General features: G+C 44.7%; 2 protein-coding genes across 3 annotated transcripts in view; both read left to right on the top strand.

The window, feature by feature from the left end:
- The window catches only part of LOC306803435 (mas-related G-protein coupled receptor member H-like), a gene marked incomplete at its 3' end in the record, with an annotated part of 144,361 nt that overhangs the window by 94,839 nt on the left and 21,778 nt on the right, over nt 1-27,744 (top strand). The gene's annotated exons all lie outside the window — the stretch shown is intronic.
- Nucleotides 298-26,462, top strand: LOC306803430 (uncharacterized protein). 2 transcript variants are annotated; one of them, XM_079308835.1, is made up of 2 exons: nt 298-365; nt 25,393-26,462. In XM_079308835.1, exon 2 carries the CDS (start codon nt 25,503-25,505, stop codon nt 26,421-26,423), a length of 921 nt encoding a protein of 306 aa, XP_079164961.1. In that variant the 5' UTR covers nt 298-365; nt 25,393-25,502; the 3' UTR covers nt 26,424-26,462. The 2 variants fall into 2 exon arrangements, with proteins under 2 accessions (XP_079164961.1, XP_079164960.1); XM_079308834.1 differs by having other exon boundaries at nt 305-369; nt 25,408-26,462.

The raw sequence follows: 27,744 nt of genomic DNA, 5'->3' as shown, positions 1-27,744 counted from the left end.
TTTAAATTTTAAGAAGTCCAGTATTGTTTCTCATAACAAAGGAAAAGGACCACTTCCTTCATAGCAGAAAAAAATTTCTCAAGTTCAATAACCCCAAGGCTCTGAAATTCTGATGGATCCAAAGTTGAAAAAAACCACTGCCCTGTGACCCCACCAGCTTGGAGAAACAACAGCGGGACAGTGCACAGAGAGAGACAGAGGGACAGCAACGGCGACTTCTGGCAATCTGGGCACTTTCTCCTTCTTCATGTTCCTGACCTGGGAGGAATCACTTCAAGATATTGATTCAAAGGATCAAGAGGCACCAGGAAGCACCACTGATCTGCACAGACCCCCTTTGCCTGCTGCTACCCCACACTGAACAGGTCAGTGCAATGTTTGCCTTCCTCCCTACCCCAACTTTCTCTCCTCCAGCAGCTGCTCTGTTCCTGCCACCCTCTCCTCGTGACCAAAGTGCCGTCCCCAGGTGCTCCCTCCTCTGCAGTGTGCTTCCCTTCTGCCCTTCATACAGAACAGCTCAATTCTCCCACCGCCCTCTCCCAACCCACAATTTCCAATGCCCTTTTCCCCTGCACATCTCACTCCTCCCCACTCAATCCTTCCCTCTGCCCGGAGCTGCTGTGGAGCCGTGTGATCCATCCCTGGATTCTCCAGGCACTGACTCCCATCCACTCTGACCACAGCCAGGGGACAAATCCCACTGCCTGCCCAGAGTCCATCATGGAGGTGACCGCCGGGTCCCCATCTCCCATCTCGCCATCCAAGGGAGTTGATCTCTGTGAGATAGATGCCAGGAATGTGGCCATACATAGTGTGACACTGCTCATCTGCCTCTGTGGCTGGCTAGGAATGCAGCTGTCACCAGTGTCCTTGGGTTCCACATGCAGAGGGACACCATGAAACCCATCACTGCCTACATCCTCGACCTGTCCATTATCAATACCATCTTCCTCATCTTCATGCTCCCCTCCACTCTGCTCTTCCTGCTAGAGGATTTGTGCTGCTCTTTCATCATCATCCCATGGTACATAAGGTTCCTTTTCCTCCTCTTTGTGATGTTCTACAGCATAGGGCTGTACCGGCTGACAGCCATAAGCATTGAGAGGTGCAGGTCTGTCCTCTGCCCACCTGAGTGCTTCTTCCACCTTCCCAGAACCTGTCATGGGTGGTAGTGAGGGCCATGCTCTGGGCCCTTTCCATCACTGTCATCGCTGCCATTTCCGCAGTGACTTCCCTGTGCCAGTCACAGGAGCACAAGCACTGTCAGGGGGCTCTCATCTCCCTGTACACCCTCAACTTCCTCATCTTTGCTCCATCCATCATCATTTCCAGTGCAATCCTCTTCATTCATTTCAAGGGTAGATCCCAGCAGCACCAATTGAAGAGTCTCAATATCATCATCTTCCTTGCTGTGCTCTTCACTCTCCCTGTCAGTCTCTGGAATTTCCTGCAGCAGCTCAGCTACAGCACTGTGCCCCCCCAGGTTGTTCTCCTGCTCGCCTGCATGCACAGCAGCATCAACCCCTTCATCTACTTCTCAGTAATAAAGTGCTGGAGGGTCCGCTCCATGGAGTCCCTCAGGGACTGCCTTCAGAGGGTCTTTGAGGAGCCAGAAGAAAACAATCCCCGCAGGAATGGTGTGGTATGAGCCTGTTGAACCCCTCAACTGTTGCTAATCTCATGATATGAATTCACTGATATTATTACTTTACTTATTTGCTATTAGTCTATGGTATCATTGACTGTTTAACTGAAAATTAATTACAAAGCCAGCTGCTTTACAGACTTTAACATATCCTTGTATAGATATCTAAAAGACATGCATCATTTTTATAAGCCTTCCTAACTACTATTACTGAGAGGTTTATAGAATATATTAGGGAGATTCTTCCAGTTAAGGCCTGAACCCTGGCCAAATCCTAGCCTTACCTAGTCAGGAGGTATGCCAATAACCTAGGTCTTTTCTGTATCAAAATTGTACTTAAATCATTTTGACTTGCTGAATTTGGACCTATAAAAGCTGTAATCCTTCCTGGATTGAACTTGGAAAATCTTACCCGGGAATGGTTCTCTAAGCCCTCACTCTAAAATGAGGCTTATCAGTTACTGCAGACTCTGGAGGATGGTACAGTATTTAGGCAATTGACAATGCATTGCTTTAAATCGTCATTCTATTATTTGTGTATTACTTATCACCTCTATTGTCTAATTTATTTTTGTTTGGTGTCAATTTATTGTTTCACCTCAGTTTTTTTGCTTTTTATGTTGCCTATATGTTCAATAACAAGAGACACGTGTTAAAAAACCAAAAGAGGGAATGTGGCCCTCCAAGAGTGTTTAAACAATTCAGTATTTATACAAAAATTTTAAAATTAAATAAAATCCTATTTAAGCCCTGGTGGAGTGACACTGCTTTGAAGATTTGCATGTGCAGAGGCACTTTCTAAAAGATTCTATGTAAAGATCTTTAACTGAGTGTACAATGATGAAGCCTAGCTGATTTACTAAACTGGGGAGAAGGTATGCATGTCTTCTATCACCAACAGGTCCAAAGTTACCTCCTCATCTGAACAAATGTCGATCATCTTCAAAAGGAATGAGGCCCAGAGAAAAGAGAAATTACTTCATTGGCATCCAGCCCTGACACTGACAACTGAAGATGTGTGATTTCACCCTCTGGGGAATGCCTGTGAGAAAAACCTTATCAGAACCTATTTGAACTTTAACAGAATAATAGACTTAGTACATGGATTAGAAATTGAGTTAAAACAGGGTTATATGTATTAGGCATTATATTATAAATTGTTATGACTATTCCTTGTATTTTACAGTGTGTGAAAAAATTAATAGACAAGTCCCTTAAGAGTGTATTTTTAGTTGAAAGGAATGGGGGAGATGTGGGAGCTAAGACAAAGAGTACTGTGGAAATAATTAGCATATGCAGTTTGATAACCAAGATGCCTTGGCAAGAAAAAACAGAGCTTTCATGATTACAAGAAGATTGGATCAAGACTGGCAACAGGAAAGAAGATTGAATCAAGTAGAAATCAATTGAATCAAGTTTGTTTGTGTGATGTTTAACCCATTGAATGTAGCAAAAAGGTATTAACTGTGGGAGCCCAGGGCGTACCCCTGGCCTCCTTGGGGGTCTCAAAACCCCCATGGCAAGGGTCTCAAAGACCTCTGAGTGAGACCCTGGTGTCTCAGGTGCTGAATTCTAATTCCTGGGGGAAGTTGTCAGCACAAAGGGAATGGAAACAAGCTACCAAAATTAGTAAAGTGTAAATTAGATTGTTAGAACATAGATAAATAGACTTTTGGGAATGTTTATGAAAAGGGACGTGTGGCCAAGATGGAGAATTTGGGGGGTGGACACCTTTTCCTCGTTCTTCTCCATGTCATCCATGTTGGGTGACACGTTGGCACTCTTGGATTGGATGGGGTCAGGGGTGGACCATTTAATAAAATTGTATTGTATTGGGAAAATTTTGTAAACATGTAATACGTAGTACAAACTATATAAGATAAGCCCTGCTTTCACCAAGCAGATTCCACCATGGATGCCAGGCTGAGCAGACCGCTGCTGGCCAGGCAAAAAGTCCCAGAGATAAGAAACAAGAAACAATCCTTGGAAAAAGATAAAACCATCTCTGCAATCTCTCTTCGGCTGCTTCAGAGAAAACCAGGGTTTGAATCACCTTCATGTCCCTCTGGGGTGATCTCGGGGCAAAGGAGAAACCCCAGACTGGGACACCTGGTGGGCAGTGACATCTGGCATCCCCCTGGCTGGGCAGTGACATCTCTGGATGCACCGCAGCCCACAAAAGTGGGTGTGGACACCCAGAAGGGGAAGCTTAAGAAGACGCGCAGAGATGGAGGAGACCCACCCAGGCAGAGACATTTGGCACGGACTCTGGTGGATCCTTGTAGCCTGCAAAGGCAGGTACAGACCCCCAGAAGTCCGAGCTTCAGGAGAGGCACACTGTTGAAGAGGATTGTGGAGGAGATTTATGGCCCTCTGCCAAGAAAAGTCGAGTTCCAGACGCGAATCGGAGAGGAGGTGTTCCGGGAAGCCTCACTCCTGTGCACTGCTGGTCGGTTTCAGGAACCTCCGAATCGATTTTGAACAAATTGCTTTTGGGTAAGATGGTTCAGAATCAGACACATCATAGGATTCCCACCTAGCCATGAGCAGGGAGAGGGAAGTTTATGGCTGCCTTGCTATCAGCAGGCGGAGAAAGCAATTAAAGTTCCTCAGAGACTGGGGAAGGATTCTCACCTAGCCATGAGCTGGGGGAGGGAAGGTTATTACTGCCTTACCAGCAGCAGGTGGTTCAGCAAAGGCCTTGCCAACAGCAAGGCCAGGGAAAAATTAAGTTAGAAATATTTCCAAGTGAGTTACAGAACTTAGATTTTTGCTATTTCACCCCTTCAGAAACCCTGACCCCAGAAGGCGGGAGGGCGCTACAGGCGACTCCCCGGGTGTGGGGGACAGAGGGGAGGGGGACGGGACCGCAAAAAAAAGCGGGGAAAAAGTGCGGGCTCGGTGCGTTTAGCCGCAAGGGATGTCCGGGGAAAGGCAACCTGCGGCGGCGGCCGAGACGCAGGAAAGCGGGAAGTGCAAAAAGACACAGACAGACCTGTCTCCAGCTGTCAGAAATGCTGGGGGAGGAGATGAATGCCCTGTTTCAGGGAAACCTGAGTTATCCACATTAGAACTGGCAGATTCTAATGGGGAGAGAAATTTATGCTTTGAAAAGTCAAAGGAGAAAAAATTAACAACTTTTAAGCAATTGGAGGCAGCTACCCGGAGAGAGCCAGACAGAGCAAACCCAGGCGCAGCAGCGTGAGGTCACCAGCCCAGGCTCACCGAGAGGGGGGGGGGCACAGCTGCCCCACTCCCAGAGGCTCCAGCAGCACCCCCACTGCTCCCTCTGTGCCTGCAGGGGTCCAGTGCTGCAGACGGGAGGAGGGATGGGGGATGGAGAGATGCCAAGATCTGCTTTTTATCTATATTGTGGAGAACAAACAGAGCAAAGGAACAGGATAAGACACTCAGTTTTATTTTCAGTTCCTGTATGTTAAACCAAAGGTGTTTGTTTTGCATTGTTGTTAAAAAAAAAAAAAAAAAAAAAAAAAAAAAAAAAAAAAAAAAGCTGAAACTTTAAGAATGCTGAAGGTATTTTAATAGTAATAGGTATTTTAATAATTGAAGGTATAATAAGGTATTTTGTATTTTATTTGAATACATATCATCTATATTTAGTGATTTGTTATGGCTCAGATATGAGTGGACATTTATTTAAATGTCAACATTGAGTTTTAATTTTCCTATAGTTAATTGTTTTAGAGAAGCCAGTTTATAAGTATTTGCAATACTGTCAATATAAATCAATAGATTTTGAGCTGGATTTTAAAATTTAGATTTAGTTTCTGTATTTAATTTTGAAAACAATGTAATAGGATTGCATGAATTCTATACCACAGAACAATTTTGTTTTCTGTTTCATTGTTTAATCTGAAATCTTTCAACATTTTAAGTAAGTTTTGGAAAGCCTCCAGACATGTACTTGAATCAAATGTATGAAGATAATCAGCTAAGTTGTGAACTTAATGTTTCTTTGTTTCCTTTTTATTAATTTTCTCTTTTATTTTAGCAGGTCTTTTGTGACCTGGCACTGTGCTGTCTTATGGTTTTGAATATTTTGCAGAATTCCAGAAAATTATTTGAGCTTCATTCTCAGAAAAAATTCCTAGTGTTATGGTTTTCCTGAGTTGCTATCACAGAAGCACTGCATTGTCTTGCCATGTTCAAAGTATCTTACCCTAAAGAAGAATTTTAGAAAAAATGAGTTGCTAGAGGAATTGGTTTTTTTTTTTAAATGTTTAATTGTAGCTTTCTTGTTAAGAGTTGTGGGTTTTTTCTTTAATAAGATGTCAGGAGTTCTCTTCCAATTAGAGTTTAGGCTCTGGCCAAGCCTTGATTCTAACTGAAAGAGAAATTGTGTAAATCCAGGTGTTTTCTGCATCAAAATAATATTCCAGTCATTTGGATTGGCAATTTGACTTATCAATATAACAGCTGAAGCTGACTTTGAAGTGAATTTGGTGTTCATTTTCTGGAGACGACCATCTAATTCCTCATTGAATCAAGGTTTGTCAGCTGTCTGCAGACCCTGAGGTGATGACACAGTTATTTAAAATTGATGATTGTCTAATCTTGTAAATGTATGTCTGTTGTTTAAAGTATTGTTAATTATTGTATTGTGTTTACTTGCAGAAGATTGTAAACTTTGAGTTTGTTTTTTTGTTAGATAATAGTTGAAATAATAGTAGAAGGGAAAATTCTCCAGTTTTGATCAAAAATTTAGAGACAGAGAAAGTTGAAAAGCTTTCAACTTAATCATTTGGGGGAAGGGTTCTGTTTGTGTCTCCACAGAGAGAGGACAGAGATGGGAGCCAATGAGATACATGAGACAATGTCCGGACAAAATGCAAGCAGAAGCCAATCCTGGAAAAGAAGGAAGCAGCTCGCAAGGCAATTCTTCAGGTTTCACCGGCAGGGATGCATGATATTATTTACACAGAAATCAAACAAGGACCAACTGAATCTTTTCCTCATTTGTTGACAAACTTACACAAGCTATCAATAGACAAATTACAGAAGAAACAGCCAGACCATATCTGCTGAAGACCCTTGCATTTGCCAATGCAAATCCAGAATTCAAAAGAGTCATTCAGTGCTTTGCCAGGTGAGCCATCCTTGACGGAGATGGTGGAAGCCTGCAGCAAGATTGGAACACCACAACATATAGCTTCAGTTGTCAAGGAGCAAATGACAAAAGTTCTTCAAGAACAACATGAAAAGATTTTTTGCAAATTTCAAGAAGAAAAAGAATCCATCTGAAATACAATGCTACAACTGTGGGGTTTTTGGATATTTTAGGAAAAATTGTCCTCAATCCACAAAGACTTCCAAGCTACCAGAACTTTGCCCTAGATGTCACAGAGGAAGACATCTGGCAAGTGAATGTTACTCTCTGATGGATGTGGATGGAAAACCATTGCCACTGCCAAAAAACATAAAGAAAAGTGCAGGATCACCTTGCGCTATGACAGAAATGATGGCAGTGTCGCAAGGAATAGTAACAGCACCGGCACAGACAATACAGTTGTCGGGGAACGTCAATCTGACTCCCTCAGCAGGGTGTTAGGGGACATCCCCTGTGACACGGATTTGCTGCCACCAGGAACGCAGTACATCCTGTCAGCTTCAAAAGTGGTTTGTTTTTTGAATGAAGAATCTGCATCTATACCTACAGGATTCAAAGCACCGTGCCGAAAGAGACAAGATTTTTTGATAATAGGCAGAGACTGGTGCAGCGTTTTTGGACTGATAATATATCCTAATGTTGTTTCAGCAGACTGCTTCGAAGAGCTGACAATTTTAGCAAGGGCTCTTCGACCCCCATTGACAATTCCACAAAATACTCAACTGGCAAAAGCGATAGCTCTGCCATCGCATCCATTGGAGCATCAAGTAATGCCGGCGATGGGCGAAGGGCATCCACACTACAATGACCATGTCGAAGTACACACGTTATGGTTGAAGTAGATAACCCGTGAACAGCCAACTATTACTTGTGACTTGATATACAATAACAGGAAAATAACAATCACAGGGATGGTGGACGTGACACAGATTTCATATATTTTCTGACCTCGAGAATGGAACTTGATTGTATCTTTGGACCAAATCACAGGCATTGGAGGAAGTTCTGTATGCCTCCAAAGAGAAAATTCAATAACATTCACAGGACCTGGACAGAAGACAGCTATTACTCGTCCATTTGTTGTGCAAAAGCCATTTACTGTATGGGGAAGAGATCTCCTTTCACAGTGGAACATGTACCTCACAATGGATTTTTAGTAGGGCTCACTGTGGCACTCGCCACTCCAAAATTGACATGGAAAACTGATACGCCTTGTTGGGTGGATCAGTGGGCCTTGGAAAAGAAGAAGTTGAGTGCATTGAAAACTTTGGTGAAAGAACAACTAGAAAAAGGACACATAAAACCGACAAACAGCCCTTGGAATTTTCCAGTGTTTGTCATCCAAAAAAAGTCTTCTGGATCGTGGAGATTGCTTCACGACCTCAGAAAATTGAATGAAATAGTGAGGAAATGGGACCTCTTCAGCAAGGCTGTCCATCACTCACAATGATTCCCAGACACTGGCCTCTTGTTATTATTGACCTCAAAGATTGCTTTTTCAGTATTCCACTTCATGAAGACAATGCTTACCAGATGGCATTTTCTGTTTTAAGTTTTTTACAGAGAAGAACCGATGAAGAGGTATCATTGGGTTGTTTTACCCCAAGGCCTCAAGAACTCGCCAACGATTTGTCAATGCTATGTGGCGCAAACTTTGGCTCCAGCAAGACACAAATATCCCAAAGCAAGAATCATACACCAAATGGATGATTTTCTCATTGCTGCGCCGACAAACCGAGAACTGCAACAAGTCCGTGCTTGTGTGATCAAAGAAATACAAAAAAGCAGGACTCGAAGTCAGCACTTCAAAGATTCAAGAAATCGCACCCTGAAAATACCTTGGATAGAAAATCATCGGACAAATAGTCAAACCTCAAAAATTAGAGATCAGCTCAAAAGTCAACAGTCTCCAAGATCTGCAGCAACTCCTTGGCGAGATCAACTGGATGAGATCAATTTTGGGAATCACGAATGAAGATCTTTCATCTTTGTTCGACCTTCTGAAAGGAGACGACAACATCAAATCCCCCAGGACTCTGATGCCAGAAGCACAAGCAAGCTTGCAAAAACTTGCATAAATGATACAAGACAGACAAGCACACCGATATGTGGACTCTTTACCATTCCATTTAGCAGTGTTGGGAGAAGAAACACAGCTATATGGTTTGATTTTTCAGTGGGACGAACACAAAAAAGACCCTCTTTTAATTATAGAATGGGTTTTCCTATCTTACAGATCTCCAAGGACAATTCTTACAGACTTAGAAATGACAGCACAAGTGATAATAAAGGGAAGAACAAGGTTGATGACAATGACGGGCAAGGACTTTTCAATGAACAATGCAGCAAGGACCACAGATTTCTACAATACCAATGAATCAAAAAATGAATGAGGCAGCAGCTTGGCCTCAATTTCAACAAGTAACACCTTTGAGCAGACAAATTCCTATAGAGACACACAACAACAGCAACAGCAACAGCAACTCAAGATACTTTAGTTGATTAGGCAAATATCAGAATGGACTTGACAAGAAGCAGAGAATGTCCTGCAATTGGGACTGGTGAAATAGCCATGCCAGTGAATTATGACTCACAAGGACAAAACCCAAGATGGCAAAAATTAAATAATGATTTAGTTAAAGATTTAATTAAGGCAATTAGATATTATGGACTGGGATCTTCACATTTTAAACAGCTTTTAAAAGGTATTCTCAATGAATATAACTTGACTCCATATGACCTGAGATCTCTTGTGTCATTGATACTTACTGACACACAAGGACTTATGTGGGAGAGCAGATGGAGAAGCGCTTTGGAGGAGCTGCAAAAGAAATACCAAGGTGGTGCTCATGCTAACCTCACCGTGGCAGAATTAGCAGGAGACCCTCCTCACAATGATCCAGCACAACAAGCCACCAGGATTCCAAGGGGAGTGTTGGCAGACATCAAGGAAAAAGGATGTGAACTTCTCTTCAAACAAGATATAAAAGACTTAAGGACTGATGGTGAAACATGTTAGTTTATATGCTGTTGTATTTTATCTTTTGTCAACTATGTTAGGTAACAAAGAGGATTTACCAGTGATGCAGCCAAGAGAGAATGTTTGGGAAAATTTAGCATGGACAGTGGGGTTGGACACAATTTGTTTGAGACATTCCAGGCAAAAAAGACATTTTCAACATGTCTGGTGGGATTGCCAGTGAAAAAATGGCCCATTCTGGAGGGCACCCCTTCATGGGTGATGTGAGTTGTGATAACTCCTGTGGACGGATGGCATGTGTGGGTTCAATTTCTCTCTGTGGCCTTTTTCAAACCAGAAGAATTAGAAATGTTTGGTTCGACAATGGACTTTTGAATTCTATTTAATGTTTTAGGAGTGACAAAGAACCAAACAATGGATGTTACTCCAAATCAGAATGTATATAGCAATTATACTGTAGTCTCAAACAAATCATCCTTCCGAGTTCTAGCACAGTTATCATGGCTGGATGGTCTGTTTGACCTTTTTAATCTTTTATTTTTGTAAAAAGAAATTTTGAAAGTAGGTTTTTATATATTAGTGGGGCTTGTTGCTATTCTCATTGTTTTGCCATGCATCATCCCATACACTCGGTGAGCCTTGAACAAAGCTGTGAAAAGGGTGTTTTTGGTGCAAACAATGGGGGGAGATGTGGGAGCCCAGGGCATACCCCTAGCCTCCTTGGGGGTCTCAAAAGCCCCCTGGCAAGGGTCTCAAAGACCTCTGAGTGAGACCCTGGTGTCTCAGGTGCTGAATTCTAACCCCTGGGGAAAATTACAAACCCAGAGGGAATGGAAACAAGCTACCAGAATTAATAAAGTGTAAATTAGACCTTCAGAATGTAGATAAATAGTTTTTTTAAATGTTTATGATAAGGGACGTGTGGCCAAGATGGAGAATTTGGGGGGTGGACACCTTTTCCTCGTTCTTCTCCATGTCATCCATGTTGGGTGACACGTTGGCACTCTTGGATTGGATGGGGTCAGGGGTGGACCATTTAATAAAATTGTATTGTATTGGGAAAATTTTGTAAACATGTAATACGTAGTACAAATTATATAAGATAAGCCCTGCTGTCACCAGGCAGATTCCACCATGGATGCCAGGCTGAGCAGACCGCTGCTAGCCAGGCAAAAAGTCCCAGAGATAAGAAACAAGAAACAATCCTTGGAAAAAGAGAAAACTGTCTCTGGCAATCTCTCTTCAGCTGCTTCAGAGAAAACCAGGGTTTGAATCACCTTCATGTCCCTCTGGGGTGATCTCGGGGCAAAGGAGAAACCTCAGACTGGGACAATAGAGAACATCTGTTCTATATGATGCATGTAAGGTCACATACCGAGCTGCCAGGAGAAATCGCAGAAGGAAATCCAGAGGTAGACTCTCTTGTAGCCCCAGCTGAGAAAGCACGCCTCCCTGACATCTTCCAATAGGCAAAACTGAGCCACCAGCAATACCACCAAAATGCTCCAGGTCTGGTCCGTCAGTTCCAGCTAACACTGAGTCAGGCTCGAGCCATTGTGGCCACCTGTCCCAGCTGCCAGCTCCAGGCCATACCATCACTGGGTATGGGGATTAATCCCCGAGGCCTTGGCAGCTGTAAAGTGTGGCAGACAGACATCACACACATTCCCAGTTTCGGTCACCTCAAATATGTTCATGTAAGCATTGACACATATTCAGGTGCAGTTTATGCCTCTGTCCATGCAGGAAAAAGGGCTGTGCATGCAAACACCTAGTGCAAGCCTTTTCAGTGTTGGTGATCCCTAGGGAAATCAAAACCGATAATGGTCCAGCGTACACATCCAAGGAGTTCCTGGAATTTCTCCAGCAGTGGGGAATGGAACATAAAACTGGCATCCCCCACTCCCCCAAAGGCCAAGCTGTGATTGAGCGTGCCCACCAGATGATCAAACAGGTCCTGGCTCGACAGAGCAGTTCAACTGTGTGGATGTCTCCACAGCAAAATTCTGTAAAGCTCTGTTCAATATTAATTTCTTGAATTGTTCATTCGAAAACATGAGTCCTCCTGTGGTACGTCACTTTAACAGCAGTAAACAGTTCAAATTGTCTCAGCATCCACCAGTTTTGATTAGGGACCCAGAAACATGGGAAACCAAAGGTTCCTATGAGCTTTTTACTTGGGGACGTGGTTATGCATGAATATCCACTCCCTCAGGCCCTAGGTGGATTCCCTAGAAGTGGGTCAAACCTTTTCTTCCAAAAAATCCAGCTCCAGCAGAAATATATGAGAAGCAAGTAACCATTGCTTTGAAAAGAAGACGCCGCCAGAAGGAAGAGGAAAAAAGCTTCATAAAAGAGTATATTCTGGCAGACAGAAACTTTTAATGTGTTTTAAAATGTTTGTTTTTCCGTTAAAAAAAACCTACCCTTCACTCAACCCCATGAAGAACCCCTTCCTGGTTGTCTTCTTGTTAACACTAAACAGTTTGGCAGTGGCCTGGATCGTTCCTCAACCACCTCAAAACACTTGGGTGACCCTGGCACAGACGCTCCAACAGGAAATCATGTCTGTCCACTGCAGCAGCAAAAGAACCTATGTCCACCTGCCTGGTAGGAGTCCCATTGAAAACTGGAGAATATTCAGCCAGCTTTGAAGTACAGAGGCCCAATGAACTTCTCAAGTCACATACCATTCCATTTTACAAAAATCCTAGGCAGCAGGCTGTAATGAGTAAAAACCCCACGGACGAGTTGCTGTCAAAGTTGCCAAAAACAGCTCAGGAACCCCAAGAATTAGAGTTATTAGGTTCCTACCCAGCACAATATTGCATTCATTTTAATATCGTCTTGAAACCTACTAACACTAATGAGTTCCATCTCATACGACAATTTCATAAAAAATTCATGGACAAAAATGAGTGTAATATTTTAAACCGTATTGCAATGGACACCACAACTTATTCAAGTCCCAAAACTCTCCCAAAGGGATTGTTTTTAATTTGTGGAGATCAGACATGGGCAGGGATTCCTTCTTGGCTTCTAGGAGGGCCATGTACCTTTGGGCAGTTGTTCCTGTCAGCACCCAACGAAACCTTAATTAGTAACTGGACTCACAAAAACAAATAGGCTGACAAAATAGAAAAGAGAAGTGCTAACAATTTGGATCCAAACTGTAATGCTGATATTTTCCATTGGGCCAAATTAAAAAAAAATAGCTGTGTCCTTGTTTCTTCCATGGGTCGCAGCAGCCAAAGCTCTAGGGAAATTAGGCCATCTAGAGTGCTGGGTTGTTAAACAGGCAAACTTAACATCAACTGCCATTAGTTCCCTCCTAAAAAATGAGGAAATTACCAGGCAGGCCATACTCCAAAATCGTGCTGCTATAAATTTTCTTCTGCTACTGCATGAACATGAATGCCAGGAATTTGAAGGAGTTTGCTGCATGAATTTCACCTCAAAAGCTCCTAACGTCCACGCTGCCCTCCGAAACATGAACAGCTTGATCAGACAAGTGAAGCAAGAATCAGAAAATTAGTTTAATGAACTGTTCAAAGGTTAGGGGTTCTTGGGGTGGTGGACTTCTATAGTTAAAACAATTTTGTTATTCTTTATTATTCTTTTCCTTGTAATAATGGCGTTCGGGATCCTACGTCACTTAGTTTTTAAGGCTATTAATACTATAATTCCTTCTATCTCCGTAGTCATTCACATGGAAATGAAAAACGTAGAACGATCTAATACTCCCACCAATTTCAAATGGTGGACAAAATCATAATCCAAATCAAAAGAAATCTAATATCTTTCCCCCACTTAATAAACAGAAAACGGGGACATGTTGCAACCCAATACCAGAGGTATAAGGAATGCTTTAACCCTTTCCTCCTGTCCCTATCCTACAGGCAGAGAGCCAAATTCCCCTCCCTGACCCTTTCCTAGAAATTTGAGATTCTCCTCCTTTTTTGCCCTGGGACCACCATGAAATAAACTATGAAGATTGAGAAAGGCAAGGAGCCTCTTTTGAACCTTTGTTTATACTATGCAGTGGCTAGTTCCTTCTTAGAAATAGCTAGGAAGGAGTTATAGTTTACTGCAGAACTCCTGGTGTTCTGGGCACTTTCTCCTTCATGTTACTGACCTGGGAGGAGATGTTATGGACACAGATCCCAAAAGAATCAAGAGCTACCAGAGAGCACTGCTGGTCAGGGCAGACCCCATTTGCCGGTCGCTGTCCCACAGTGAACAAAGTCGGTGGAATATTTTCCTTCCTCCCTCCCCCACCTTCCTCTCCTCCAGCAGCTGCTCTCTTCCTGCCACCCTCTCCCATTGACCACAGTGCCCTCCCCAGGTCCTCCCTTGTCTCCCTAACCCTCCCTTCTGCCCTTCCTGCTGAACAGCCCAACCTTCCCACCTTTTCCTCCCATCCTAAAATTTCCACTGTCCTTTTCCCCTGCGCATCTCACTCCTCCCCACTGAATCCTTCCACTGCTGGGAGCTGCTCAGGAGCCACATGGTCCATCTCTGGATTCTCCAACCACTGACTCCCATCCACTCTGACCACAGCCAGGGCCCACATCCCACTGCCTGCCCAGTGTCTATCCATGGAGGTGACTGTGGTAGCCGAGACTGATAGCCCTGTGGATTTAATTAGCATATGCAGTTTGATAACTAAGATGCCTTGGAAAGAACAAATAGAGCTTTAAGGATTATGAGAAGATTCGATCAACATCTGGCAACAGAGAAGAAGACTGAATTAAGTAGAAATGTAATGTTTGTCTCTGTGATGTTTAACCCAATGAATGTAGTAAAAAATTACTTTCTGTAAATGGTATATAAGCACACGGAGCTCACAGTAAAATTCAGATTCTGATCATGAATCTTTAATCCTCGTCTCTTTCTCAATCATTGATAATTGGTGCTCCCATGTGAGGAGAAGGACTCGCCTACCTAGTGGCAATTGGCAAGTCCCAGGAACTGATCATGTTGGTGAGAGAACGGCATCTGGGCCTGGGACAATCACCTGCCCTGCTGCAATGTGACTGGGGAGCTGTGGGAACTGGACTATGGGACAGGACATGTCCAATGAGATAGATGTCTATGAAAAATTGCTCAGTATCCTGGGCAGGCATGGCTCTCCCAGCCCCAAGCACGACTTAAGTCACTTTTACAATGGGTATCATGCATGTTTCACAATACCACCCTTTCTTCTATTTTTACCCTTTGCTATTGGGACTATGTTGGTGTTAAGTTCTACGACCTGGCCACTCTCCTGGGCCATGTGCCAGAGATACAAATGCTTCCTGCATGGAGGGAGTTATGGATGCAATTAAAAAGCAGGAGGGGAGTGAGGCTGCCTGTGAAACTACCTCTGAGACAGCCGTAACAACTGTTCTGGATTGAGACCTGTTCAGTCATGTTCTCCATCCCCTGTCTGCATGCCCTCCCCGATGAGTTCCAGGGTTAGAGCCCTGTCACCACCTACAGTCCCACTGCTGGATCACCAGTGACCCCAGAGCCGCCAAACACCTACCCCTATATGGTGGACACTGACTCTAGCACTGAAGGGGAACTCTTCGACCCCAGCCCCAAAAAAGAAGCAGATTTATTCCCTAGGGATGCGCCTAATAATTGGATGCAGATAAAAAAGAAAGCCCTTAATGATAGAGACTTTGATACTGTGGCAGAAATCATTGTGACCCCCATGCGACTAGGCCCGAGGTGGGGAACCCAAAAAGGGAGCCTTTGGGACATTCAGAAGTTAAGAAACTGCGCCACATAGCAGTGGAATATGGTCTGGGGTCTTCTTATTTCAGTAATTTATTAAGAGCAACTTTTACTACTCACTTCATGATTCCTCATGATTTTAAGCCTTTTGCAAATCTTTTTCTGACATCAGCACAAAATGTAATTTTCATGCATGGCACAATGAAAAAAAAATCTGGAGAACTTCATATTCATGTATGCAAGGCATGCTAACCAAGCCCTGGCTTCCTTAACCATTGACCACCTAGCCAGAGAGAGAGTGCATACCGATCCTAATGGCCAAGCTGCCTTACCAAGAGAGGCCCTGGAGGGAATCACAGAGGCAGCTTGTCTGGCTTTTCTTAAGATTCCTGATGCCAGAACCCCGCAACAGACTTTCATAAATAATAAACCGGCTTCCCAGGAGCCTGTTGGGCAGTTTGTGGACAGAGTAAAACAAACACTGGAGAGACAAATTGATAATGATCAGGCAAGGGAGGTTGGACTCCTCAAACTGCCTATAGAAAATTCAAATGAAGACAGTGAGTGCCTCTTGAAATCCCTACCCCCTGAACCTGAGCACACATGGCTTCAAATGATAGAAGCCTGTAACTGCTTGGGGACATTACAGCACACCACAGCACTCACTTATCAGGCCGTGGGACAGGGCATAGTTGACACTTTTGCTGCCCTCAAATTAGTCCCAGGAAAGCAGTTGGTTTGTTTTGGTTTCGGGGAACCGGGCACATTAAAGGCACTGCCAAAAAGCGTGAGTGCACAAATCCCAGACCCTGGATATGTGTCCTTGTTGTCAGAAAGGCCCACACTTCACTAGTCAATGCTGCTCCAAGTTTCACCAGAATAACCAGCCTTTACAGCAGGGAAAATTCTTTCTTTCAGAGCGCAGGGCGGCAACGTGTGCAGACACAAATCCCACATCCTGTGCAGCAATCAGGAGCTGCTTTCAGCTTTCAACCAGCCCTGCCCCCACCCGGGCCATCGCCACCTATGTGCAGCCACCCCGGAAATTCCAGAAATGGCATATTGTCCTTTCTACCAGCCCTTGGAATTCTCCTGTGTTTGTTTTTAAGAAAGAAATGGGCAAGCGGTGTTTGCTCCAAGACCTCCACAAAATTAATTCTGTTATGGAGATAATGGGAGCCCTGCAGCTTGGGCTCTCCTCTTCTATCATGTTTCCTCAAAAATTGGCATTTGACAGTCATTGATTTAAAGGCTTGCTTCTTCAACATGCCTGTGCATCTTGATGATGCTCCAAAATTTGCTTTTTCAGTTCCTAGGCCAAATATGCAGGTGCCCTTGCAGTGATATCACTGGACTGTTGTCGTATATTGCAGCTAGGTTTAAAGCTGCAATCTGAAACCCAGCCAGCCTGTAAGCAAGCAGGTACCTGGGTGAGAATCCCAGCCCATCTATTGAACCCTAAGTGCAGATGTATCATTGGACAAGGAAATGAGTGACTGAGATTGTAACTAATCACACATGTGTGCCCGGGAAACTCACAGTCTCTATATAAGGAGAGTTCATAAGAGTAAAGTCCTTAGTCTTGTTACATGAAATTACAGGTGCTGGTGTTTCTGTCTCAGACCCAACACAAATCGACATTACAGATTGTTTTACCTCAGGGCATGAGCAACTCTCCTACTATTTGCCAGTGGTATGTTGCTAAGGTTTAAATCCTGTTTGTCAATGAATGCCAGATGTTCTTTTGTATCATTACATGGATGATATCTTCATAGCCGCTAAACAACAGGAGAGGAAGCCTTAGCCCTTATCACCAAAGCTGTGAGTCAGGCAGGGCTTTGCATTGCTTCTGGAATGATACAAAAATATCGTCCATAGAGGTACTTTGGATGGCACATTGAAGTCCATTCAATTTTTCCCCAAAATCTACAAATTCAGACAAGCATTTGCACCTTATATGATGCACAAAAACTTTTGGGAGCAATTAACTGGGTGTGCTCCTTGATAGGAATCTCTATTGCAGAGCTGAGTCCTTTCTTTGAACTGCTAAAAGGCGACTCAGACCTTTTATCACCTGGAAGACTCAATTCACTGGCTCATCTAGCGCTGCAGGGCATTTGTGATGCCTTAGTAAGCCAGCAGTCTGCATGCTGGGCACCTGAGTTGCCTTTCCTTTCAGGAATTGGGTACCCAGCGAAACAGCCCCACACTTTGATATTTTAATGGGTCTCCAATGCACCAGACCCTTTGCTTATCACTGGATGGTTTTTTTTTTTGCCACACCATCGACCAAAACCATCAGTACCCGACATGACATGATGGCACAACTTCTCTGGCAGGACTGGATTTTTCCCCTGTTTTCATGTTTCTTACCACCTGTCAGTCTCATAGACAGAGGGACTGAGTTACTGTTAATTCTCAAGCTAAATAACCCTCACAACGGGCCCTTGAAGTGCCCCCGGTGCTTTCAGGCACTGGGGGAAGCAGCCTTAGCTATCAAAGCTGCCACTTGATACAAATCAATGGCCCCGAGGGACACCTCACCCCAGTCAAACTGTTGAATTACCAGTTGCTTGCCTTTAACTCCATGGTTTTAACAAGTTTTTTATTGTGGAACTTTTGGTACAGCTATTTAGAAATTCAAGTGTAATTATTCTTGCTTGCCATGTTTAAGTATATTGAAGGACCACAAATACAGTAAATAGTAGCTTACTCTTTAGAATAAACGGAACCCTAAATTTTGTAACTGTTTGTATGCAAGGATCAGTCTTACACACCCACTAACCTGACCAAACTATTTGTGCAAATTTCATTGTTTTAGCCTTCAATATTTATATCGAATTACTGTTATTAGGCCAAATTCAAATCTATCATACAGACATTCTTAAAAAAGCTGCAGCAGTTGAATTCCTGCAATAAATTCATGTTGCTACTGTCTCAATACAGTTGTTTACCTGTATATTTAACTGCCGTATGACAAACACTCAGCAACTTTTTGTAATGATAGAGTCAAAATGAATTAAGATTCTATTAAGGTTAAGTACTGTGAAGTTAATTTTTAAGATTAAGTATTCAACTAAGCAAAGTTAAATTTAAGTGTTATTTAATTTAAGTTCTACTATTTTAAGTTCTGTTAAGACAAATTCAGTAATGTTAACTTTAAGTTCTCTTAGGTGCATTTTTATTATATCTAAGTAATGTTAAATTTCAGTGAAATTAGTTTTAAGTTCTATTAAAATATGTTCATTTGAATTATAAGATGAAACTATTTTGATATAGAGATGAGTAATTTAAAGTTTGCATGGAGCTAACTTCTGTTAAAACCTGCTTATTTAAATTACAAGACAGTTATTTTTTGGTAGAGATAAGAAAAAAACAATTAGTTAAGCTATTTCTTTTTTACTTTTTTTGCTTTAATGTCATATATGCATAAATGTCTAAGAAAATATTACCTCAATTTTTTAAGACAGTTACTACGGATATATTAATAATCCTGATTATGCTGTTAATCTCGTTATATGAATTCACTGACTTTTTATAACACACATTATCCATAAGATATTATTAGTTTATTTATTTGCTATCTGTCCATGGCACCATTGACTGTTTAACTGAAAATGAATTACAAAGCCGGCTGCTATGCAAACTGTAAGATATCCTTATATAGCTACCTAAAAGACATGAATCATTTTAAGAAACCTTACTGACTACTATAACTTAGAGGATTTTAGAATGTATTAGGGACATGTTTCCAGTTAAGGCCTGGACCCTGGTCAAGTCCTAGCCTTGCTAAGTCAAGAGGTGTGCCAACAATCCAGGTGTTTTCAGCAGCAAAATTATACTTCAGTAATTTTGAATTGCTGAATTTGGACCTATAATAGCTGGAATCTTTTTTGCATTGAACTTGGAAAATCTTACATGGGAATGGTTCTCCAGCCATGACTCTAAAAGGAGACTGGCCAGTTACTGTAGACTCTGGGTGATGGTACAGTATTAGGGGAATAGATAATAAAATCACCATTCTATGTTTTGTGCATTACCAATTGCCTGTACAATCTAATTTATTTTAGGCTTGGTGTGAATTTATTGCTTTGCCACATGTTTTTTTGCTTTTTATGTTGCCTTCATGTTAAATAACAAGAGACACATTGTTTAAAACAAAAAAAAAGGGGAATATGGCCTCATAATAATGCAATATTTATACTAAAAATTTTGAGATTAAATTAAATCAAATTTAATCCCTGGCAGAAGATTGAAAATTTACATGTGCAGAGTCATTTTCTACAAGTTTCTAGGTAAAGATCTTTAATTGAGTGTACAGTGATAAAGCCTATCTGATTTACTAACCTAGGGAGAAAGTATGCATGTCTTCTATCACCAACAGGTGCAAAGGAGTTACCTGCTCGTCTGAATAAACATCAATCATCTTCAAAAGGAATGAGGCCAGGAGAAAAGAAAAATTACTTAATTACCATCCAGCCACATTTCAGTGGTACTGGCATTCACAAAGCGACTCTTAACAGTCCTCTTGGGTTGTGTGAACCTGCATTAGAATGAAAAATGGGAATTCATGGCTCAGTTGTGTTTCCTTGGGTCAAGTCAGGTTTTGGCAATGATCCCAGACCTCTTCCCAGAAAGGCAATTATTTCTGAGTAGTAACCAGATGCTTCACCAGCACTGGCAGCACTGGCACCATTCCAGTGCCACCAGCACCACCAGCATCCCCATGCTACTGGAGGGACAGTGACCCCTTGTTGCAGTTGAGACGGACATAACACACAAAGGGACTCGCCGTAACTTCAGAAGGCTTCTTTCCCTTTTCATTAGAACAGCATGCTCTCTTTTATACACTCCACAAAGTTTACACTTTATTCATGGGTTACACTAGATCAACACAATGTTCATTGGTGCAAAGCAGTCTCCACCAGTGTTTTCAACTAACTTTCATAAAACTTTCTAAAAATACTTTTCCCAGCTGCTGCTTTCTTCTTGCTTATCTTCTTCTTCTTCTCAATCTCCATACCAATGGCCTTGGTAAAATTCCTTTCAGAAGTTCACCTTATCAATTAACTCTCTCTGGCTCACAGACCAGCTGTCAGCCCTTTCCACACCCCTCAGGGAAGTAAAATGAGGAATGACAGGAACTTCTTGGGAGGGTGAGGGCTGCTGGAGAACAGTTATTGTGCAGGGAAGGAATGTAAGTAATCTGGAGCAAGTGAGGAGACATTTGCAAAATGTTTAATTTGGAGCTTTTGAAAGAAGTCAGTTCCTCTACAGCCAAAAAAAACCCAAAAAACCATAAACAAAAACAAAAACCAACCAAAAATCTCCAAGACAATTAACTCTGAGGAAGTGAAACTGTGACTTAGCCAAAGAAGCAATTTCTAACTCCCTGTGATTCCAGTGACTCTGGGAGAAGAGCACCAGGACAGAGCACAGAGAGGACCTTCTCCTTCTTCGTGTTACTGACCTGGGAGGATCCACTTTAGGACTTAGATCCCAAAGGAGCAAGAGGTACCAGGAAGCATCACTGATCTGCACAGACTCCCTTTGCTTGCTGCTGCCCCACATTGAACAGGTCAGTGGAAGGTTTTCCTTTCTCTCTACCAAAATTTTCCCGCCTCCAGCAGCTGCTCTGTTCCTGCCACCCTCTCCTGGTGACCACAGTACCCTCCCCAGGTGCTCCCTCTTCTGTCCTGTGCTTCCCTTCTGCCGTTCCTTCTGAACAACCCAGTCCGCCCCCCTTCCTCTCCCAACCCACAATTTCCACAGCCCTTCTCACTTGCACGTCTCATTCTTGCCCACTCAATTCTTCCCCCTACAGGAAGCTGCTGTGGAGCTGCATGGTCCATCCCTGGATTCTCCAAGCACTGGATCCTGTTTACGCTGACCACAACCAGGGGCCACATCCCACTACCTGCCCAGTGTCCATCCATGGAGGTGACCACCGTGTCCCCATCTCCTGCCTCACCCACTGAAGGAGATGATCTCTGTGAGACAGATGTCACCAATGTGTCCATAGACAGTGTGACACTGCTCATCTGCCTCTGTGGGCTGGCTGGGAACAGGGCTGTCCTTTGGCTCCTTGGCTCCTGCTGTTTGAGCAAGAATAGCACCACCCATTGCATCCTAATGCTGACTTTTTTTTAATTCCTCTTTCTCCTATTTCTGGTCCCTTCCAGTTTGCTTTTCCTGCTGGAGGACATGTCCTGCTCTGACATCATTTCCTTGCAGTATGTGTGGTTGGTTTTCTGGCTGTCACTGGTGTCCTACATCATGTGGCTGTACGTGCTGACATTCATCAGCATCCAGAGGTGCATGTCCATCCACTGCCTGCTCTGGCACTGCTGCAACCGTCCCCAGCACTGTGGAAGGGGGTGTGTGCCCTGCTCTGGGCATTCTCCATCATTGTCTTCACTGTTTCCACAGTAATTTTCCTCTGTGTGTCCCAGCTATCTCAGCACTTCCGAGTGTCTCTCATGTCCATGAACACTTTCAACGTCCTGCTCTGTGCTCCCTTCATGCTCATTTCCAGCACTGTCCTCTTCAATATGGTCATGCCTGGCTCCCAACAGCAGCAAACCGAGAGGATAGACATGGTTATCTGCCACACTGTGTTCCTCACTCTGCCCCTCAGCCTCTGGAATTTACTGTGGGAGTTCATCTATACCATTTTGTCCTCCCAGGTTGGCTTTCTGCTCATCTGCATCCACAGCAGCATCAAACCCTTCATCTACTTATTGGCAGGGAGCTGCTGGAGGCGCTGCTCTGTGGGGTCCCTTCGGCTCTCCCTCCAGAGGACCTTTGAGGAACCAGAAGAAAGCCCTGCTAGAATCAATGATCCTGCCAATGGACACTGTACTCTGAGTCTGGTGATTCCACCTGCTGCATTGCTGAGGCACACTGGGACAGTGGGTGGAAGATTGAATAATGAATAAATATCCACAGTTACACTGTCCCTGTGCTGGTGCATTGCCTCCCCCTTTCCAGGCTACACTGGGATCTGAGAAATGCTCCTGAGGCATCAGCCTTCAGGAGCAGCCCCTGGCTCAGCTCCTCTGCAACTCATCAGAAACACCCTCTGCCCCCAGGAATTGCTGCTATCCAACAACCTCCTGGGTTTTATGGGCACCCTTGGAAATTATTTCACTTCCCTGGATGGCACAGCATCTCTGTTCTCACACTTTCACACAAAGTTGCCAGCCCAAAGTGTGGCCAGGATGAAACATGGTTGGGACTGAAGCCCATCTCTTGGGGCCCTGTAAAGAGCAGTTCAAAAGGAGACCCTTGGAGCTCTCCTGGGCCCCAGCAGCTCTGACCAGAACCTCCCTGGGAGTGGGGCCTCTCCCAGCCGGGATCTCTCTCCTTTGCTGCCCTCGGGTGATCCCTGAACGCCGACAGGCCCTGGGCCGATCCCCCCACTGCTTGAGGCTCAGCCCTTGGCACAGTGAGGAGATGCAAACGGATCCACAGGGAGCATTTCCCTGCCTCCAAGGGGAATTTCTCACAGGGTCCTTGCACTGGCTCTGTCTGTGTGCACACACATGTGCATCTGCCATGGCAAATGTGGGAGCAATGCTGCTCTCTCAGGTGTTTTAGTACCTGAGACATCTGAGTGAGTCAGCCTTGTAAGCCAGGTTAAGTAATGAGACACCTTTTCAGCTACATGGTTTTAAGTGTTATTCCGTGGCTAAATTGTTAATTTTAAGGTGAAAGAGCATGAATGTCTGGGAGAAGCAGAGACACTGCTCATGCTCCTAGGTGGAGCAGGACAGGAGCAGGAGTCAGGGGAACAGGCGACCCCAGGGCAAGGTAGGGCAGATTGTCAGTGGTGTGGAAGGGTAGGAATGTTCTCGTAGGGACTGGAGGAGTTTGAGAATGGCATGGATACTGCCGATCCCAAATATCCTGACTGGAGGGCAGCAGGGTTTCATGGGCAGCGATTCAAGGCAGGGAATGAATATGGATGGGATGGGATGGGATGGGATGGGATGGGATGGGATGGGATGGGATGGGATGGGATGGGATGGGATGGGATGGGATGGGATGGGATGGGATGGGATGGCATGGGATGGGATGGGATGGGATGGCATGGCATGGCATGGCATGGCATGGCATGGCATGGCATGGCATGGCATGGCATGGCATGGGATGGGATGGCATGGCATGGCATGGCATGGCATGGCATGGCATGGCATGGCATGGCATGGCATGGCATGGCATGGCATGGGGAGAGAAGGGGGATGAGTATTGGGAGTGATACCGAAATCAACCAGAATAAACTTTCTAACACAATGTCCGGCATTAGGAAGAAGGAATTCTTTACCTGCACAGGACACACAGAAGGATCTCTCCCAGATCTCTGTGTGGTGAGACTTTACAACGGGTTTCACCCATTATAACCACACATAGTCATTAAAATGTTTTTCTTATCTATTCCATAAAGTTTATTTTCCTAGGACTCATTTCCATGGATTCACCTCATCCAGAGGGGTCTATGGTGGTTGTATGCACTGAGTGCTGTGATATTAAAGGTGACCTTGCCTTGAACTTTTCCTTTCCCCCTGTGCTCTCATTTCTTGTTACAGAAATTCGCCCAAAAACCACTGCAGGCCTTTTCATCTGTTTCTTCACTGGCTCCAGGCACGTTTACCATCCTGTGTTCTGCAGAGCACAAGGGAGCTGGGCTTTCCTCCTCCCTCCTGGGTCCCAGGACTCTACAGCCATGAGGAGCACAGACACAGGTGGAGCGAGGCAGGATCAGGCATTAGGGGGAAAAGGTGTGCCCCAGGTACGGTCTGGGGTGTTGGAGGCACTTTTGGAGGGGTCAGGAGGTGGCCAGAAGGGAGCTGGAGTTGATCTGGATGGCGGTAATCCCAACTGTCCTTACTGGAGTACTGCTTAGCCTGACCAACTGTGCTTGGAGTGAGGGAGTGACTTTCTTCTGGGAAACCTGTGGGATGAGATGGGATGGGGTCAGTGTGGAGATCAGGGTGGGGATGGGGATGAGGTGCAGGGAGTAGGATAGAATGGGTATAGGCCAGGGAGCAGCTCAGTTTTGCTTCCTTGGGCTGAGGGCAGGTTTTGGCAATCAGCCAGGAGCTCTTCCCAGAATGGGAGTTGTATCTGACAAGCACCCAGCTGCCTCACCAGCTGGCTCCCAAGCATTGCAGGGCCACCAGCACCACCAGCATCCCTCTGCTGCTGAAGGGAAAATGACCCCTCAGGGAAGAGAAACAAAGAATGTTAGAAATCTGTTGGGAGAAGGAAGGCAGTTGGAGAATAGGATATGCTGCAGGGAAGGAGTGTTCCTCGTGAGGAGGAAAGGAGGAGACATTTGCAAAATATTTGCAAAATATTTCATCTGGAGCATTTGACAAAGTCACTTCATCTGCAGCAAAAATATCTAAGTGGAACTGTGACATAGCAAAAGGTGCAATTTCTGACTACCCTGTGACTCCACTGAGTCTGGGGGAGTGAAAGTGGGACAGGACACAGGGAGAGCCAGCAAGACAGGAATGGGGAGCTCCTGGTGATCTGGGCACTTTCCCCTTTATGTTACTGACCTGGGAAGAGCTGCTTTAGGACATGAATTATAAAGGAGCAAGAGGTACCAGGAAGCATTGCTGATCTGCACAGACGCCCTTTGCCTGCAGCTGCCCCACAGTGAACAGGTCAGTGGAAGGTTTTCCTTCCTCCCTCGCCCACCTTCCTCTCCTCCAGCCGCTGCTCTGTTCCTGCCACCCTCTCCTGGTGACTGCAGTGCCCTCCACGTCTCTCCTCCTCTGCTCTGTACTTTCCTTCTGCATCCTCTGCTGAATATCCCAACCCTCTCATTTCCTTTCCCAAACCCACAATTTCCACTGCTCTCCTCCCCTGCACATCTCACTCCTCCACACTGAATTCTTCCCACTGCAGGGAGCTGTTGAGGAGATGCGTGGTCCATGCCTGGATTCTCCAAGCCCTGACTCCCATCCACTCTGACCACAGCCAGGGACCACATCCCACTGCCTGCCCAGTGTCCATCCATGGAGGTGACCACCATGTCCCCATCTCCTGTCTCACCCACTGAAGGGGACAATCTCTGTGAGATAGATGTCACCAGCGTGGCCATACACAGTTCAGCACTACTTATCTGTCTCTGTGGGCTGGCTGGGAATGTGGCTGTCCTTTGGCTCCTCAGCCTGGAAAGCCGTAACTCTGGCATCTTTCACCTAGCTATCACTGACTTCCTTTTCCTTCTCTTCACGGTTTCCTCCGCCCTCATATTTCTGATGGAGGACCTGTCCTGCTCTGTTATCATGCCCCTGACATTCAAGAGCTTCCTTTTCCAGCTGTCAATGGTCTGCTACTACTGGGCACTTTTCCAACTGGCATTCTTCAACATCAGAAAGGACATGATCTTCCTCTTCCAGCTCTGCTCCCACTGTGACCTTCCCGAGCGCCTGTGGTGGGTGCTGGAAAGTGTCCAAGAATGGGCCGTTTTGTCTCTCTTCACTCTCATTCCTGTGCTGACATTTCTGTACCCATCACACGAGCGGAAGCACAGCCAGGCAGCTCTCATCTCCATGTACATCATCATCCTGCTCCTCTTTCCTGCACCCGTGGTCATTTCCCGAGCAATCCTCCTCATTATCGTCAAGTGTGGCTCTAGGAGGCAGCACTCCAAGAGGCGAGACATCGTTATCTTCATCATTGTGCTCTTCACTCACCTCCTCATCTTCTGCAATTTCCTGCAGCAGCTTGGTTACCTCCTTGTGTCCTCCCAGGTTGTTTTCTTGCTCACCTGCATCCACAGCAGCATCAAACCCTTCATCTACTTCTTGGCAGGGCACTGCTGGAGTCCCTGCTCCATGGGGTCCCTCCAGCTCTCCCTCCAGAGGGTCTTTGAGGAGCAAAAGGAGCAAACACCCTGCAGAAATGATAACCCCAGGGACCCGGGGGTCTGAGCCTGTTGATCCCTTCCACTACTCTGATGAAAGACCTCGGCACAGGTTTCCTTGAGTCACCTGATTAATAAATATCCATAGCATCACCCTCCGTAAGAGATGGTCCGAAGTTTCTCTGATCTGCGTCACAACCATCATCAGAGACTGAGAGCCCAGGACCCCACCCCTCGCTCTGGACCTGAGTTCTGGCCTGGCCCAGGTGGATGCTTGCCAAGGGACTGTTTGTAGCTGTGCCTGGTGCTTGCCACGGTACACTGCTCTTGAGCAGGGTACTGGTTATTGCGCCCTGTTCCAGCACCTGTTTCTTGGAACAACGATCTCTGCATACAATAGTCCACCTTTTGGCCAGAGGCCACTCGCTTTGGAAAAGGACTATAAAAAGTGACTTTCTTAAAGAGACTTCGAGATCTCTTTCTCCCCAATGGATCAGAGACACATCTATCATTGGACAACATGAGGATGATATCCCTTATGTTGGTAGCTATATCCCCATCCTTTCTCTCTCTCTCTCTCCTTTTACTTTGTTTCCCTTACCTCTTTTTCTTTCTCTCTTCTATCACAAACTGACTTGCTGGCATGCAATAAACTGCATTGCTGCTTGCTGCTGAATAAAACCGAGTCTCTTGCCTTTTTTTTTCACCCTGGGGTAGAACGAACCATCACGACTCCCGTTTGTGTTGAGCAGATCTTGATATTAACTGGAGTCACAGACAGGGTTTCTGACAGACAGAAGGGTTGCTGGTTGTGTGTAGTATGTAACAGGGGAAGGATGTCTTGCCTCAGCTGCACCTAGCTGGCCACCTCGAAAGGAGTGAGCCAAACTAGAAAGCAAGCGGGGCATTTCAGATTTCCCACAAACTGCACACACTTACATGAAAAGCATCTCTACACTTTGAGGGTTCTGTCTTCAGAAATTCACAAAAGATCTCTTGGGCAAACGGCAGAACTGTGCTGTTCTTGTTGCTTATTGCAGTGTGTGTATGTGTACTAACCTTCCCTAAAGTAAGGGGAGAATATTGCACAGACTGGTGAGTGAGTGTGTAACTCTAATCTCTTCACCCACCCAGGGAAGAGAGGGGCTGTACACAGATGTACACAGCGAAAGCTGAGTGTGTAACTAAGTGCTGACCTCCCTGGAGTGGTTTTACATTCCCCCTCGTAAATAACCGAAAATCACAGTGCAAACTGTGTTGTTGTTATTGTTGTTGTCATTGTTTTTTGACTGCTTGGGATCTTGAAGAGAGAAACTGGTTTTTGTAACTAAGGTAGTACCTCCCAAGCAGGGTAGTCTCTTCACCCACCCAGGGAAGAGAGGGGCTGT

Source organism: Erithacus rubecula (genome assembly GCF_903797595.1).
Source record: "Erithacus rubecula genome assembly, chromosome: 6".
Classification (NCBI taxonomy): Eukaryota; Metazoa; Chordata; class Aves; order Passeriformes; family Muscicapidae; genus Erithacus; species Erithacus rubecula.
The sequence above is the reverse complement of the archived record's forward strand: the minus strand, read 5'-3'. Positions and strand labels throughout refer to the sequence as shown.